At 36.8% G+C, this 15,000-nt stretch overlaps 1 protein-coding gene across 1 annotated transcript in view; it reads right to left on the bottom strand.

The window, feature by feature from the left end:
- LOC143035805 (uncharacterized) overlaps positions 1 to 15,000 on the bottom strand; it is a 119,467-nt gene that overhangs the window by 17,192 nt on the left and 87,275 nt on the right. The window contains exons 4-6 of the mRNA XM_076202779.1: positions 12,654 to 12,789; positions 9,360 to 9,493; positions 8,000 to 8,145 (exon numbers count right to left, since the gene is read on the bottom strand). Coding sequence (XP_076058894.1) covers positions 8,000 to 8,145; positions 9,360 to 9,493; positions 12,654 to 12,789 — 416 coding nt within the window. The remainder of the gene's footprint in view (positions 1 to 7,999; positions 8,146 to 9,359; positions 9,494 to 12,653; positions 12,790 to 15,000) is intronic.

Below are 15,000 nucleotides of genomic sequence, written 5' to 3'. Positions count from 1 at the left end.
GTATTAAACAAGTCTACATTAAATAAGACCAAAAATGGTCCGTCAAAGAGGTCTCTTCCCTTCTCTAGCCTCAGAGGAGTTTGAACTTGAGAATTAAGACAAAAAAAAAAAAAAAAAAAAAAAAAAAGAGAGATTATCCAGGAACTCATGATTAAACCTGGTTACGAAAGAAAAATCCCAGGAACCAAAATTAGGATCTGGTACGTAAAACAAAGAACTCTCAGCAACAGAAGCTGGAGATCATGCTACGGTAAAAAGAGGGGATCAATCGGAAATGGGTAATTCAGATCGGGATGCAAAAAGCAAACAAGTCTATCGTCAAATTGTGTACCTGTATGTATGTACATACATGTATACATGCATATATATATATATATATATGTATATATATATATATATATATGTATATACATGTATATATATATATATTATATATAATAGGATCACACACACACACACACACACACACACACACACACACACACACACACACACACACACACACACACACATATATATATATATATATATATATATATATACAGTATATACATACAAAACGTACACACTCATTTCCAACTCCCAGCAGTGATTTTTCTGTTCCAATCACCCTGGCAAAGTCTTCTCACCTTATATACATATACATGCATACATGCATACATACCATCCCAAACCAAATGTATTTCCATTAAACTCTGGCCAAACATTTCTTTCTAAAATCATCCCTCAGATTATCTGAACATCAACTTCTCTGTCTACTTCTGTTACTCGTCCCATCAACTTCTATTTTTGTCGTTCCTCTCCACATGTAGTGGTCAACCCCGTCATGATTATTACCATTAATTCATCAATCATTGTGATATTCTAAGCCCTCTGAAGTGCAAAGACCTTTCTTAACGTCTTTCAGAAAACCGATAAAAAAAACATGGTAGGTAGATATATATATGTACATACATAAACAATGTCTGAAGAAAATAGAGATAATTGGATAATTACACAGAGAAACAATTATATGAATATATCAATATAACAGATATATATTACTATAATTCATCATTTTAGCAATATCGGTCCATTTTATTCGTCTCTAACGTGACTCGTTTCTATGTATAGAAAATGGTATAGTAAGTATTGATTTGAAGTAATTTCTATATTCTAGAATCGTGTGCGAATGATGAGATAATTAGATTTCATGTCCACAGGCTACGGTCTGGGTCAGTGAGAACCAAAAAATGATCAAATTTCTCATCAGCTGATTGGTGAGTTATGTCGTCACTGTCACCTACTGGCGGAAAACGATCACAGTAACACAAAAGAAAACGAAATGTTTTTTAAGAAACGCAAAACAACATTCACAAAGGGGACATGTACAAAAAACACTCATGAATAGCACGTAAACATGAAACAGATCATATGCATACATGAACACGTGCATGCATGTACACAAACACTTATACCCTAGAATGAAAATATATTCATAAACACATACACGTAAATATAGATATACACATATACATACACATTACACACACAGCATGCACTTACTGAAGGACATACACATATACACATGCGTCAATACACATACAGTACCTATAAGCACATATACTAACACACACACACACACACACACACACACACACACACACACACACACACACACACACACACACACACACACACACACACACACACACACACACATATATATATATATATGTATATATGTATATATATATATGTATATATATATATATATGTATGTATGTATGTACAACACTGAATGAGTTCCAGTGAATAGCGATGCATTTTTATCGACCACAGTGGAGTTTAGTTCTAAGCCATCAGCATCGGGTGTCCCGATGGAGGCAACATGCAGAAATTGAAACGTGGTACGACCAAGGACTCCAACCTGGTGAGTGCGTGATAAGTGCTGTAGTGACTTGAACCATTGCTCTATCAAGAGAGTTCTTGATGCAGCAATAGTTTAAGTCACTACAGCACTTATCACGCGCTCACATATGTATTTGTATATATGTATATATATATATATATAATTATGTATATATATGTGTGTGTATATATTTAATTGTGTGTGTATGTATATATATATATATATATATATATATATATATATATATATATATATATATATATATATATATATATATTAGTAGTATATACAGGCAGGAGATTTTTTCTTGTACATACTTTATTGAAAGTGATGGTTAATTGTGCCTTTTTATTATTTTCTTAAATATATTTTCCATACGTCTTACTATGGACTTGTGTTCCTTTGAAAGAAGGTTTATGACTTCATTGTAGATAATGATGTTTGTTTTATCGTGATTTCGTATTCAAGACCCTTCTTCAGTAGCTCTAAGGAATATTCTATCCGGTCAGGATAAGGATTATTCCGGTGTTATATATAATCATATTACTTTATATTCTTAATTTTCTGTACTTACTCTTCATTGGGGGAGGTCACCGGTTACCTAGAAGAGGTTACCTGGTAACTCAGGCAGTGATGAAGTGTCACGTGCTAGGGGAAACGTCCGATTTCGTGTTGTAACAAAATGTCAGATATACATATATACATATACATATACATATACATGTACATATGCATACGTAATATATATGCATACATAACGTATATACATAGCACATATAGAGTACATGTATATCAAATAAGTAGAAGTGATGAAAGGTCTTAAATGACAGAGTCGAGGCAGACGTAAAGTGTGTAATTAGATGTAAGTGAGAAAAGGAGACGGAATTGAAGTATATGAAGGAACGGGAGAATGATTAGAAGCAATTGGAGAGATGGCAGGGCAGTATATGAAACAAAGGCGCGAGAAACAGGGTCCAATTTGAAGATGGAATATGAGGAAGAGGCGGGAAATACTTAACAAAATGAAACGAACGCTACAAGGTCGTAGTCTTTCAGGTGATGTAGATTTTGTATTTGTTTAAGTTGTCTTGTGTCTTATGGAAATGACAGACAGAAAGAAAGAGAGATTGAGATTGATTGTGATACCTGAACAAAGGTCGCAGTCTTTCAGGTGATGTAGATTTTGTATTTGTTCAAGTTGTCTTGTGTCTTATGGAAATGACAGACAGAAAGAGAGAGGGATTGAGATTGATTGTGATACCTGAACAAGAAATTCTATATGATTTAGTATCATGGGCATTATCTTGATCTCCTATTGCGAACTTGATTGGAAGGAAAAGAGGGTTCCGCTGGTAAGAACAAGATAGGATTTTCATGAAAGTAGCAGTTGCCGACAAAACTGACGAGTTAAACACCATATGAAAAAGCTGTAATAAGCGAAACGTGGTACAAATAAAGGCTCCGTCCTCATACGGTGTTTAACTCAAGATAGGAGTCACGAACATATAAACAGCCAGCAACAAGCACTGGCTGAACCCATAGAATACAATAAAACACCTAAACTAAAGCATAATACAAAAAAGCTAATTTAAGTAATAGTCTAATTATATATGTACAAAGGGCCTTTTCTCCCTTACAAGGGAGGTAGCCAAGTAATAGTAGTTTACTAATACTATACATGAAATTTCCATGCAGTTAATCTTCATAATTCGGAAAAACTCGTTCAAGCCCAGAAATTCCTTAGAGTTGGGTCAAATGCTTTTTGTTGGCCTTCACAAAATAATTAGGTTAGTCACTAGGGTTTGATAAATTTATCTAGATAGTGGTTAACCCATAGAAGTTTATGTAACAATCTAGTTTTAGATAGGACAAAATTACTAAGGTAGTTATAGCTATTATGATGGTTAATTGTTTATCAGTATAAGTGGTCTAGGTTCAACTCTGAACAACAAAAATCCCTGCCACGTGTCAAGTTTTTTCTTCAAAGGAGTATAATTTTTTAGGATTATTACAATGATTTGAACAAAATCTATGACACGTGGCAGAGGTTTTATTCCATGTTGCCACGCCGAGGTGTCATTGGATGACAGGTGACAGTGACGAGCCGATGATTGGTGGTTAAATTGGCAACGTCACGCTCAGGATAATTTCCGCTTCTGCCCCACTCTTAACTGACTTCTTAGAACGCAAGTACTATGCAGTAGAACGCACACTTCAACCAGACTCGTTATATATGAATAATGAGTACACACACACACACACACACACACACACACACACACACACACACACACACACACACACACACACACACACACACACACACACATATATTATATGTATATATATGTATATATATATATATACATATATATATATATATATATATATATATATATATATGCTAATAAGAACACGGGTACGTGTGTTCACTTATGCAAAGTAGACCACTTGGAAAAAAGAAACTAACGAAGCAAATATATAATTATATATATATATATATATATATATATATATATATATATATATATATATATATATATATATACACTGATTCTGACCCAGGGCTGTGGACAGGATGAAGGGATGACCCGTCATCCAGAGGGTACCAATATAAGAGGGAGGGAAGAGGGTAGAGGGGAGTGGAATATGTAGGGAATGGAATGGGTGGGAGAGGTTTCCATGAATTTGTCTTTTGGCAACCTCCCGTGTAAGGGGGAAAAAGTCTTTGGTGTATATATATATATATATATATATATATATATATATATATATATATATATATATACATACATACTACTTAATGACGAAATGGATACTGCATTTAAATATTGACAGAAATTGAAGCTGACGTAGGAATTAAGCGCTAATTTTTCATTCGAATACAAACATTTTGAGCTCTTGGACCTTTTTCAGTGGCGTCAGTACAACAGGGGAAATCCAAGCCCCCATCCCTTGTCATCTATTGGGAAAGCATCCTACATCGTGGCTGGATGTACCCGCTGGGCTTCGTTCATTCTCTTCCTTTAGGTGATTACCGCTACCCGCGCGGACATTTGCGCCCAGTATAGAAATCCCGAACGGGGTTCATATTCTGAGCGAAAACGTCTCCTGAGGTAGTAGTAGTTGAGTGGTGGAAGAAAGGAACTACAAGAAACCTAGGTAGGACATCAAACCACGGTGGGTAAATTTGTCCCAGTAGATGAGAGATGATGACGGCTTGTGCTTCAGTTGTGCTCAATTCACTGAAGATTTCTAGTGATGAAAAAAATCTAATGAAGTTCAATTCTCTTATGACTAGTCTTATTTTATTGCCACATTATTTCCATATTCTATTCTTATAATCACGATGAATCATGAATTACGAATTATCAGAGCTACGCAAATATGCTTTTCTTTGTTGACTATTTTACGTATGCAGTGGCTATCACGTAGTTAATGTGATTTTATTCAACTAATTATATCTATGCAACAACGATGACGAGTTTATTTATATACAGTAGTTCTGATTATAGATGCAAAAAAAATCGTTTTTTTTTTTTAGTCGCGTTCTTTTTTATAAAAAATTGCTTTTTATGAGTTTTTCTTATTGTTTTTTAATCTCGTCCAAATTTGCTCAGATATTAAATATTTAGTATGTAAAAACAAGTGCAAGTATGTTATTCATCCCTCCACATATGTGCATCTATCTTATTCAAAGAGACATTAGACAGAGTATAAAAATAAACAAGTAATTAACCATTTTAGTCACTGTCAGATGCTGCAAGCCTGCAACAAGTGTAGATACTGTATATGGGCCAGTATGGCTATTGGCTGGCTACCTTACAAAATTTACCTTTTATCTTAGCATACTCTTCAAAGCTTAAAAACTCCAATTTCCCATAGTAACCCTGGACGTTGCCTAAGCACAGATCCGCCACTTGGACAGTGGAAAAGGGGTTAACATAGTAATGGGGGGAAACTGTTGTACTCCCCGCCACCCATCAAGGCTCAGAGCTTACTTTCTACCTGACTTTTTGCTCGCTATCCCTTAACCTTAACCTACAATCATACATAAGTCCTTGAGATGCAACTCAGAAAAAACCGTGTTAAAAAAAAAAAAAAAAAAAAAAAAAAAAAATTGAAAAAAAACTTGGCCAAAATTAACATGGATATTTTCGTTTTTTATATATATTTTGTTTTGAAAGTACTCAGCAAGGAAAATAACCATATTACAATAATTTCTCTATGTTAGAATATCAAATAGATCAGTATACCCCTCACTTAAGGTTTTCTATGGTGTTAGGGCACTTCCATTTTCTGTGGTTGCATGTTTTGATGTGTTTTATTTATCTTACAATGTACAGTTGCCCCACTTAGTTTTGGCACAGTTTTAAAAATGTTTCGTACAAGAATAGCAACTCGCCCAGTATTCCTTTTATTACATTTTCGTGTCTGTTCATTTTTTTTTATGCTAAATAGTTCCTACCTTAAAAAATGTGACAACGAAATACTCAAATGGTGTAGCAGACGACAGATTTTTCTTGACGTACTAATGACATCTATCACTCTTATTTGACAAGTAATACTATTAATATACGTTGCAGAGGAGAGAGAGAGAGAGAACGCAGGAATCCGTTCACGTAGTGGTCGATGGTAGACTAACAACCAGCTTCAAGCTGTGAGTGGTGTTGAGTGCAGTGACAAGCTAACCAAAACTAACTCGTATACTTACAAGTTATTAAATTATTATTAAATCAACTATTTTCATTTATTTATTCAGCAGAGGGCTTGTGATCCAATTATTTTACGTATGATTGTAGGTTAAAGTTAAGGGATAGCGAGCAAAAAGTCAGGTTAGAAAGTAAGCTCTGAGCCTTGATGGGTGGTGGGGAGTACAACAGTTTTCCCCCATTACTATGTTAACCCCTTTTTCACTGTCAAAGTGGCGGATCTGTGTTTAAACAACGTCCAAGGTCTTTGAAGAATATGCTAAGATAAAAGGTAAATTTTGTAAGGTAGCCAGCCAATAGCCATACTGGCCCATATACAGTATCTACACTTGTTGCAGGCTTGCAGCATCAGACAGTGACTTTATATGGTCAATTACTTGTTTATTTTTATACTCTGTCTAATGTCTCTTTGAATAATGTAGATGCACATATGTGGAGGGATGAATAACATATTTGCACCTGTTTTATATGCTAAATATTTAATATCTGAACAAATTTGGACGAGATTAAAAAAAAATCATAATTTTTTTATAAAAAAAAAACGCCATTAAAAAAACGCTTTTTTTTTTTTTGCATCACAATTAACATAAAATAATTGGATCACAAGGCCTCTGCTGAATAGATAAATGAAAATAATTGATTTAGTTAGTTTTGCTTAGTTTGTCACTGATTGAGTTAGTTTTGCTTAGTTTGTCACTGCACTCAACACCACTCACAGCTTGAACTGGTTTTTAGTCTACCATCGACCCCTACGTGACCGGATTCCTGCGTTCTCTCTCTCTCTCCTCTGCAACGTATATTAATTGTATTACTTGTCAAATAAGAATGATAGATGTCATTAGTAAGTCAAGAAAAATGTGTCGTTTGCTACACCATTTTGAGTATTTCGTTGTTTGTCACATTTTGTAAGGTTACTATTCCACAAAAAAAAAAAAAAAAAAAAAGCATGTAAGTGAACAGACACGAAAATGTAATAAAAAAGAATACCGGGCGAGTTGCTATTCTTGTCCGAAACATTTTTAAAAATGTGCCAAAACTAAGTGGGGCATCTGTACATTGTAAAATAAATAAAACACTTCAAAACATGAAACCTCAGAAAATGGAAGTGCCCTAACACCATAGAAAACCTTAAATGAGGGATATACTGATTTATTTGATATTCTAACATAGAAAAATTATTGTAATATGGTTATTTTCCTTGCTGAGTTATTAAAAAAAACACGAAAATATCCATGTTTTTTGGTGAAGTAAAAAAAAAAAAAAAAAAAAATATATATATATATATATATATATATATATTTAAAAAAACACTTTTTTTTTTAGCTGTATCTCTAGTTCTGATAAATCATAAGTCAGATTCGGGTGTCTACAACAACTACTAACAAAATCCACTCACCTATAATAAAAAGGCTGGAGAGTAGCTGTGCATACGAGCGAAGCGCGACCTTCGTTGGTGAAGTGTTGGGGCCGCAAACTTAGGCGCACCTGCAAGACCGGGTTTCCGCGGGCCCCGGCGACTAACCGCACGTTGGGGTCCGTGATCTGATCACGAGAGATGACTCACTTAGCTCATGCCATTGTATGTGTTTGTTTGTCTTATCCATGGGTTGTTTGAAGTAATATTTAGTATGTGAAAACAAGCTTTCTCTCTCTCTCTCTCTCTCTCTCTCTCTCTCTCTCTCTCTCTCTCTCTCTCTCTCTCTCTCTCTCTCTCTCTCTCTCTCCCTCTCCCTCTCCCATCTCCCTCCCTCTCCCATCTCCCTCCCTCTCATCTCCCTCCCTCTCCCCTTATCCCTCCCTCTCCCCTTATCCCTCCCTCTCCCCCTCTCCCTCCCTCTCCCCCTCTCCTTCACTTTCCCATCTCCCTCCTTTCTTTTTGTCCTCCCTTTCTCTCTTCTCCTCTCTTTCCATATCCCTCTCCCTCTCCCTCTCCCTCTCCCTCTCCCTCTCCCTCTCCCTCTCCCTCTTCCTCTCCTTCTCCCTCTCCCTCAATCTCTCCCTCTCTCTCTTCCTTTCCCTCCTCAAACATACTCGTCGATTAAGCTAGTAATGGCATCATTAGATGAATAATTACAAACTATATTATTGAGTGTAGCCCCCAGAGGAGCACCTGAAGCTTGTACGAGGATGAACTAGTTAAATCTGGTTTTAGAAGTGGAGGAACTTCTGCAGATAGAGAATGAAGAACTTATACAGCGGTTGAGGAAAAAATAAGAATAATTAGGCCATAGGATGGGCCACTCTCAATTCTAACGAATTTGAAAGAAATACAGGTATAGAAATACTTAAGGACCTGAACTGCGAATCAATAACTGGCTATAGAAGGAGGAATGCAGTCAGAGATCCCATTAGATGATAAATAAAAAAAGGAACAAAATAGGACAGATTCGGATGGAATGCAACATAAGAACAGATAATAGAAAATGGTACGATAGAATAGGATCTAATAGAGTAAAATAGAAGAATTGAACTGAGATTAATTTGATAACATGAATCGAAATATATTAGAACCAGATGGAATGGAATAGAATAGAATTGAATAAAGTATGGTAGCGTATAACAAGATACAACAAATAAAAAATAGATAAAACACGTCGGTGGCATACTGAATTGTACTGAAATCAATCTGATAACATGAATCGAAATATATTAGAACCAAATGGAATGGAATAGAATAGAATTGAATAAAGTATGGTAGCATATAACAAGATACAACAAATAAAATACAGATAAAACACGTCGGTGGCATACTATACCGGCTCCCCGTTGAGCATCCACTGGAGCCTGGGTGGGGGCGCCGCCCCCGTCAAGGAGCAGTTGGCCTCGAGGATCTCTCCCGGGGAATATTGGCTGTGGCTCACTTCGATGTGAGGCGTCGTTTCCGGAACGACTATAGGGTAACGACCCGAAGGGGAGTGGGAGAAGAGGAGAATGTTAGTCCTACATAAGATTCTAGAATATAACAAGATGAGAGGTTACATGTTTGTTAACCTGTTTATCAATTTACTTGTTTAATAAAGCGGCTTTACTGTGGTTGTGCTGTCTTTTGCAACACTGCTTCTGACCCAGGGCAGTGGGCAGGATGCAGGGATGACCCGTCCTCCAGGAAGAGCCAAGATAAGAGGGAGGGAAGGGGGTGGATGAGAGTGGAGAGTGTGGGTGGGAGTGGTTTTTCTGCCTTTGTTTTTTGGCTACCTCCCTTGTAAGGGGGAAAAAACCTTTGGTATATGTATGTATGTACTTTTTTATTTTATACTTATTATCATCGTTATTTTGATCCAGAGAGATATGATTTCTTTTTTCTTTGGAGATGTCAATAATATGAATAATACAGCATAGCGGCAGCGGAGCTAACAGAGAAAAAATTTCACCCGGCGTGGAAGGGGTTAATCAAGATATATTTATTGAAAACAGAAGAGAAATTATATACTCCATTCGGCCTTTGCTTCAGTGAAGCCATTACAAATTCTGTTCAGACTAATGACGGGTAATGCTATTCAGCCTGAGAAAGAGCCTCGAGAGAAATTGGGAATCATGTTTATCCAAATCTTTTCGTTACGATACCATCTCTATAGTTTTACTTTGGCTGACGCTGGGTCATCCCCATTTGATCACGTTGAGGCCTTTGGGTTGAAAGTAATTGTTTGACCACGGTCTCCAAGGGGTCTTTGGTTCAAAACTGGTCCATGGCCCTCAAGAGGTTCATGGTCTCCAAGTAGTCTTTGGTCTACACTTGGTCCATGGCCCTCGAGAGGTTCATGGTCTCCAAGGAGTCTTTGGTCCACAACTGGTCCATGGACTTCGAGAGGTCCATGGTCTCCAAGGGGTCTTTGCTCTACAACTGGTCCATGACCCTCGAGAGGTCCATGGTCTCCAAGTAGTCTTTGGTCCACAACTGGTCCATGGCCCTCGAGAGGTTCATGGTCATGGTCAGACGGGCAGACTGAGACAGACGGGCAGACTGAGACAGACGGGCAGACTGAGACAGACGGGCAGACTGAGACAGACGGGCAGACTGAGACAGACGGGCAGACTGAGACAGACGGGCAGACTGAGACAGACGGGCAGACTGAGACAGACAGATATACAGAGACAGATAGAAATAGACAAAGAAAAGAGGTTGAGGCATAGTTTAGAAAGAGACAGAAAGAGACAGCGACGGAAACACAGAAATAGTTAGACAGAAACAGAAACATAGAAACAGAGACGGAAAAAGAGACGGAAAAAGAGACGGAAAAAGAGACGGAAACAGAGACGGAAACAGAGACGGAAAAAGAGACGGAAACAGACAGAAACAGAAACAAAAACAGAGACAGAAACAGAGACTGAAAAAGAGATGGAAACAGAGACGAACACGGAGACGGAGACGGAAACGGAGACGGAAGCGGAGACGGAAGCGGAAACGGAAGCGGAGACGGAAGCGGAGGCAGAAGCGGAGACGGAGACGGAAACGGAGACGGAAGCGGAGACGGAAACGGAAGCGGAGACGGAAACGGAGACGGAAACGGAGACGGAAACGGAGACGGAAACGGAGACGGAAGCGGAGACGGAGACGGAAGCGGAGACGGAGACGGAAACGGAGACGGAAACGGAGACGGAAACGGAGACGGAAACGGAGACGGAAGCGGAGACGGAAGCGGAGACGGAAGCGGAGACGGAAGCGAAGACGGAAAGGGAGATGGAAAGGGAGACGGACACGGAGACGGAAACGGAGACGGAAACGGAGACGGAAACGGAGAAGGAAACGGAAACGGAAACGACAACTAAAAAACGAAAACTGGAGAACGAAAACTGAAAAACGAAAACTGAAAAACGAAAACTGAAAAACGAAAACAGAAAAACGAAAACTAAAAAACGAAAACAGAAACAAAAGCCGAAACGAAAACAGAAACGAAAACAGAGACAGAGACAGAGACAGAGACAGACAAAAACAGATAGAAGAAAAGAGACAGACATAAACAGAGATAGAAACAGACAAAAACAGAGACAGAGACAGACAGAGACATAAAAAAACAGAAACAGGCAGTCAGGACGTCTACAAAAAAAAAAAAAAAAAAAAAAAAAAAGTCATGACACCGTAGAAATACTGGCACGTACCTACGAAAAAGACCTGAGGCGGAGGTACGAAAAAAAAAAAAACAAAAAAAAAAAAACCGGCAGCTTCCAGCTGATGGTACGCCGCTTTATCGAGATTGGACAGCAGTTGATAGCTCCATGGTGTCAAACACATTTTATGGTTCGTTGTTAATACAAGAAGTATGTTAAGCAGGGGCTTACGCCCGGAGGAACTTAGCGGCTCCAGGTAAAGACATCGAGTTCGTCGTGTGTGCTTAGAGAGCCCGGGCGAGTGGGTGTCACTATAGATATATACAGAATGATCACTAAAAACACGCGTGACTCAAAAAATTGCTAGTAACCACCATGGAAATCGGGGAATCTATCTGCATTTCCCATTTCTTTCAATTTTTTTTTTGTGGTTACCAGCAAGAAATAATATAAGATAATATATGTATATGTATATGTGTATGTATATGTATACATATATATAAAATAATATATGTATATGTATATGTACAGTATATGTATACATATATATAAAATAATGTATATGTATATGTGTATGTATATGTGTATATATATATATATACATATATGTATGTGTATACATATGTATATATATGTATATATAATATAAATATATGTATATATATATATATATATATGTATATATATAGAATATGTATGTATATATAATATGTATATATATGTATAGATATATGAATATATATGTATACACACACACACACACACACACACACACACACACACACACACACACACACATATATATATATATATATATATATATATATATATATATATATATAGAGAGAGAGAGAGAGAGAGAGAGAGAGAGAGAGAGAGAGAGAGAGTGACAGATACATAGACACCGTGAGACAGAAACATGAAACAGAAAACACACAGAAAAAAAAAATGTGATGGCCACTGGCAAATCGAGAGCAAACGTAAACAAAGGTTCCTCCACTCACCTACAACGTCCATTGAGCTTTTCTTTGAATCCTTTTCGAAGCTAGGGACGTCGGCCAGGACCTCACACTTGTATACCCCCGCTGAAGTGCGACTCACGTTTTTGAGGATGACCACGTTCCCCCCCGACTGGTGTTTCTGCAGAGAGACAGAAAGGGAACATCGTTTGAGGGGTGGGCTCTTGCCAGTGGCAACTCAATTTGCACGTTGGGAAGCCATTGGGTTATAACGAGACAGGATAGAAATGAAAAAGAAATAAATTGATCAAGAAATGAAAGAATAACATAAATGAATAGATCAATGATAAATCAACAAGTGAATAGGAAGATAAATACGTCAATATATAAATAGATAAATGAATAATTAGATAAACAAATGAATAAATGAATGAATGAATAAATGAATAGTATAGAAATGAAACATAGAGCAAGTGTAAGCCTAGACAAATAATTTTACTAGTAAATAGATAAGCAAAGAATTATACAATATTTATTACAGTTATATTGGTCAAACAAGCAAAAGAAATAAAAATAAAACAACTTAAAATCAACATAGAGACTGGCCAGGAATATAATGCTTTGTTTACGCTAGGGGCTTTGACCATTCTATCGATTGGAAAAATGAGCCAAATATTGTACCTTGTAATAATATGGTTGAAATAAATATTATAGAAGCAGACATTATCCAACATAATTAAGACCAACTCCTTAATAACCGTTTAGATTTATATAAATTAAATCCATTTATTGTTGATAATATATATAAAAATTATTGTAAGAAATTAAATAGTGTGACAACGTCTACCCTTCAAGACCTGACCTGACCTGACCCAAGTGTCAAACCTGTCATGTATATATACTATAACTTAATCTATATATATTCATTCCCTTGTAGTTCTTGAGGATGTGAAAATATCACGATAGTGCTCAAATTCCAGGTATTTTTCCTTTCCCTATGCTGTTTAGCATAATTATATATACATATACATATACATATACATATACATATACATATACATATACATATACATATACACATACATATATGCAATAAACACACTAGGAGCGTGTGTTCACAAATGGGTAAGTAACCACTAGGAAAAGTAAACTAACGAAGCAGAGCGCTTTCGTATAATTACATCTTCAGTGCAGATACAAAGAAGGAATTATAAAATGAAGAAACAAGGTACAGAATATATGACATAGTGAAGAGGGCATTCGGAGAGGTAGTGGAAGAAGTACACGTGACGGACGTTTGGACCGTCCTGGTAACCAACAAGTATGGGACAACTGCTCATAATTTATGTTACATATTTTTTTTCATGAGAAATATAACTATCTAATTTGTACAAACCTTGATGAAGATTAACATTTATCCCCTTACTAGATTTGATCAAACTGCATTCAATTAAATTTCTTTCTGTTATGTTGTTGTTGTATGTGATGACTTTAGCGTTATCCCAGTCAACTGGGTGGTTAAAATGGTTCATGTGGTTGAATATACCGCTAGATTGGTTTCCCTCTCTAACGTATTTCTTGTGTTGATTGATTCGTGTTGTGAGCGTTTTATATGTTGGTCAGACTGCTAAAACACTCAGCGGACACTTTTTACACTTTGCAATTTCTTTATGTCATGTAGTTTTGGTGTTGTTTGATAGTTTAGATTGGTACTGATAAGGGAGCTAAGCACAAGTAGGACAGAAAGAGCGGAGATAGGCGACCCGTGTGGTGATTTTGGGTCCGGACTGTGATTTTTGATATTTTTCATTATGTCGGTTTGCCATTTTTTCCTTTGTGTTATTTCTGTGGACACTTGGTGCAAACTTTGCAATTAAATTTCTTTTTGTCATTTAGTGTTGGTTTTTGTTTTTGTTTTGTTTTATAGTTTGATTTGTACTGATAAGGTTATACAGGACAGTTAGAGCGGTGACAGACGACCCGTGTAGTGTTTTTATGTCTGGTCTGTGACATTTTATATTTTTCTTTTTGCCCTTTTATTTTTTATTTTCGGTGGTTCCATTTGTTGACACTTTGTACTTACTCTGTTATTAATTTCTGGGTGTCGTTCAGAATTTGTATTGTTCCGTTTATTTTGACATGGGATATGTGGTGTTTTTGTTCATTCTTTTCATTTGGGTGACACTTTATACAAATTTGAAATTAATTTCCTTTTGTCATTCGGAATAGGTTTTGATTTCGTTCAACTTTGTTCAATCCGGTGGGACCTGTCCCAGAGAACATCGGTACACTTTATAACTGAATCCTTTTGCTTACTATGTATAACCCTGAGGACGAACCCCGGACAGGGTTCGAAACGTTGGTAATAAATTCTGTTACTCTGAGTCCAGTG

The sequence above is a fragment of the Oratosquilla oratoria genome, chromosome 19 (assembly GCF_046742065.1).
Source record: "Oratosquilla oratoria isolate Oo_2021 chromosome 19, ASM4674206v1, whole genome shotgun sequence".
NCBI lineage: Eukaryota > Metazoa > Arthropoda > Malacostraca > Stomatopoda > Squillidae > Oratosquilla > Oratosquilla oratoria.
Note: the sequence above shows the minus strand (reverse complement) of the source record. Positions and strands in the feature narration are given on the sequence as shown.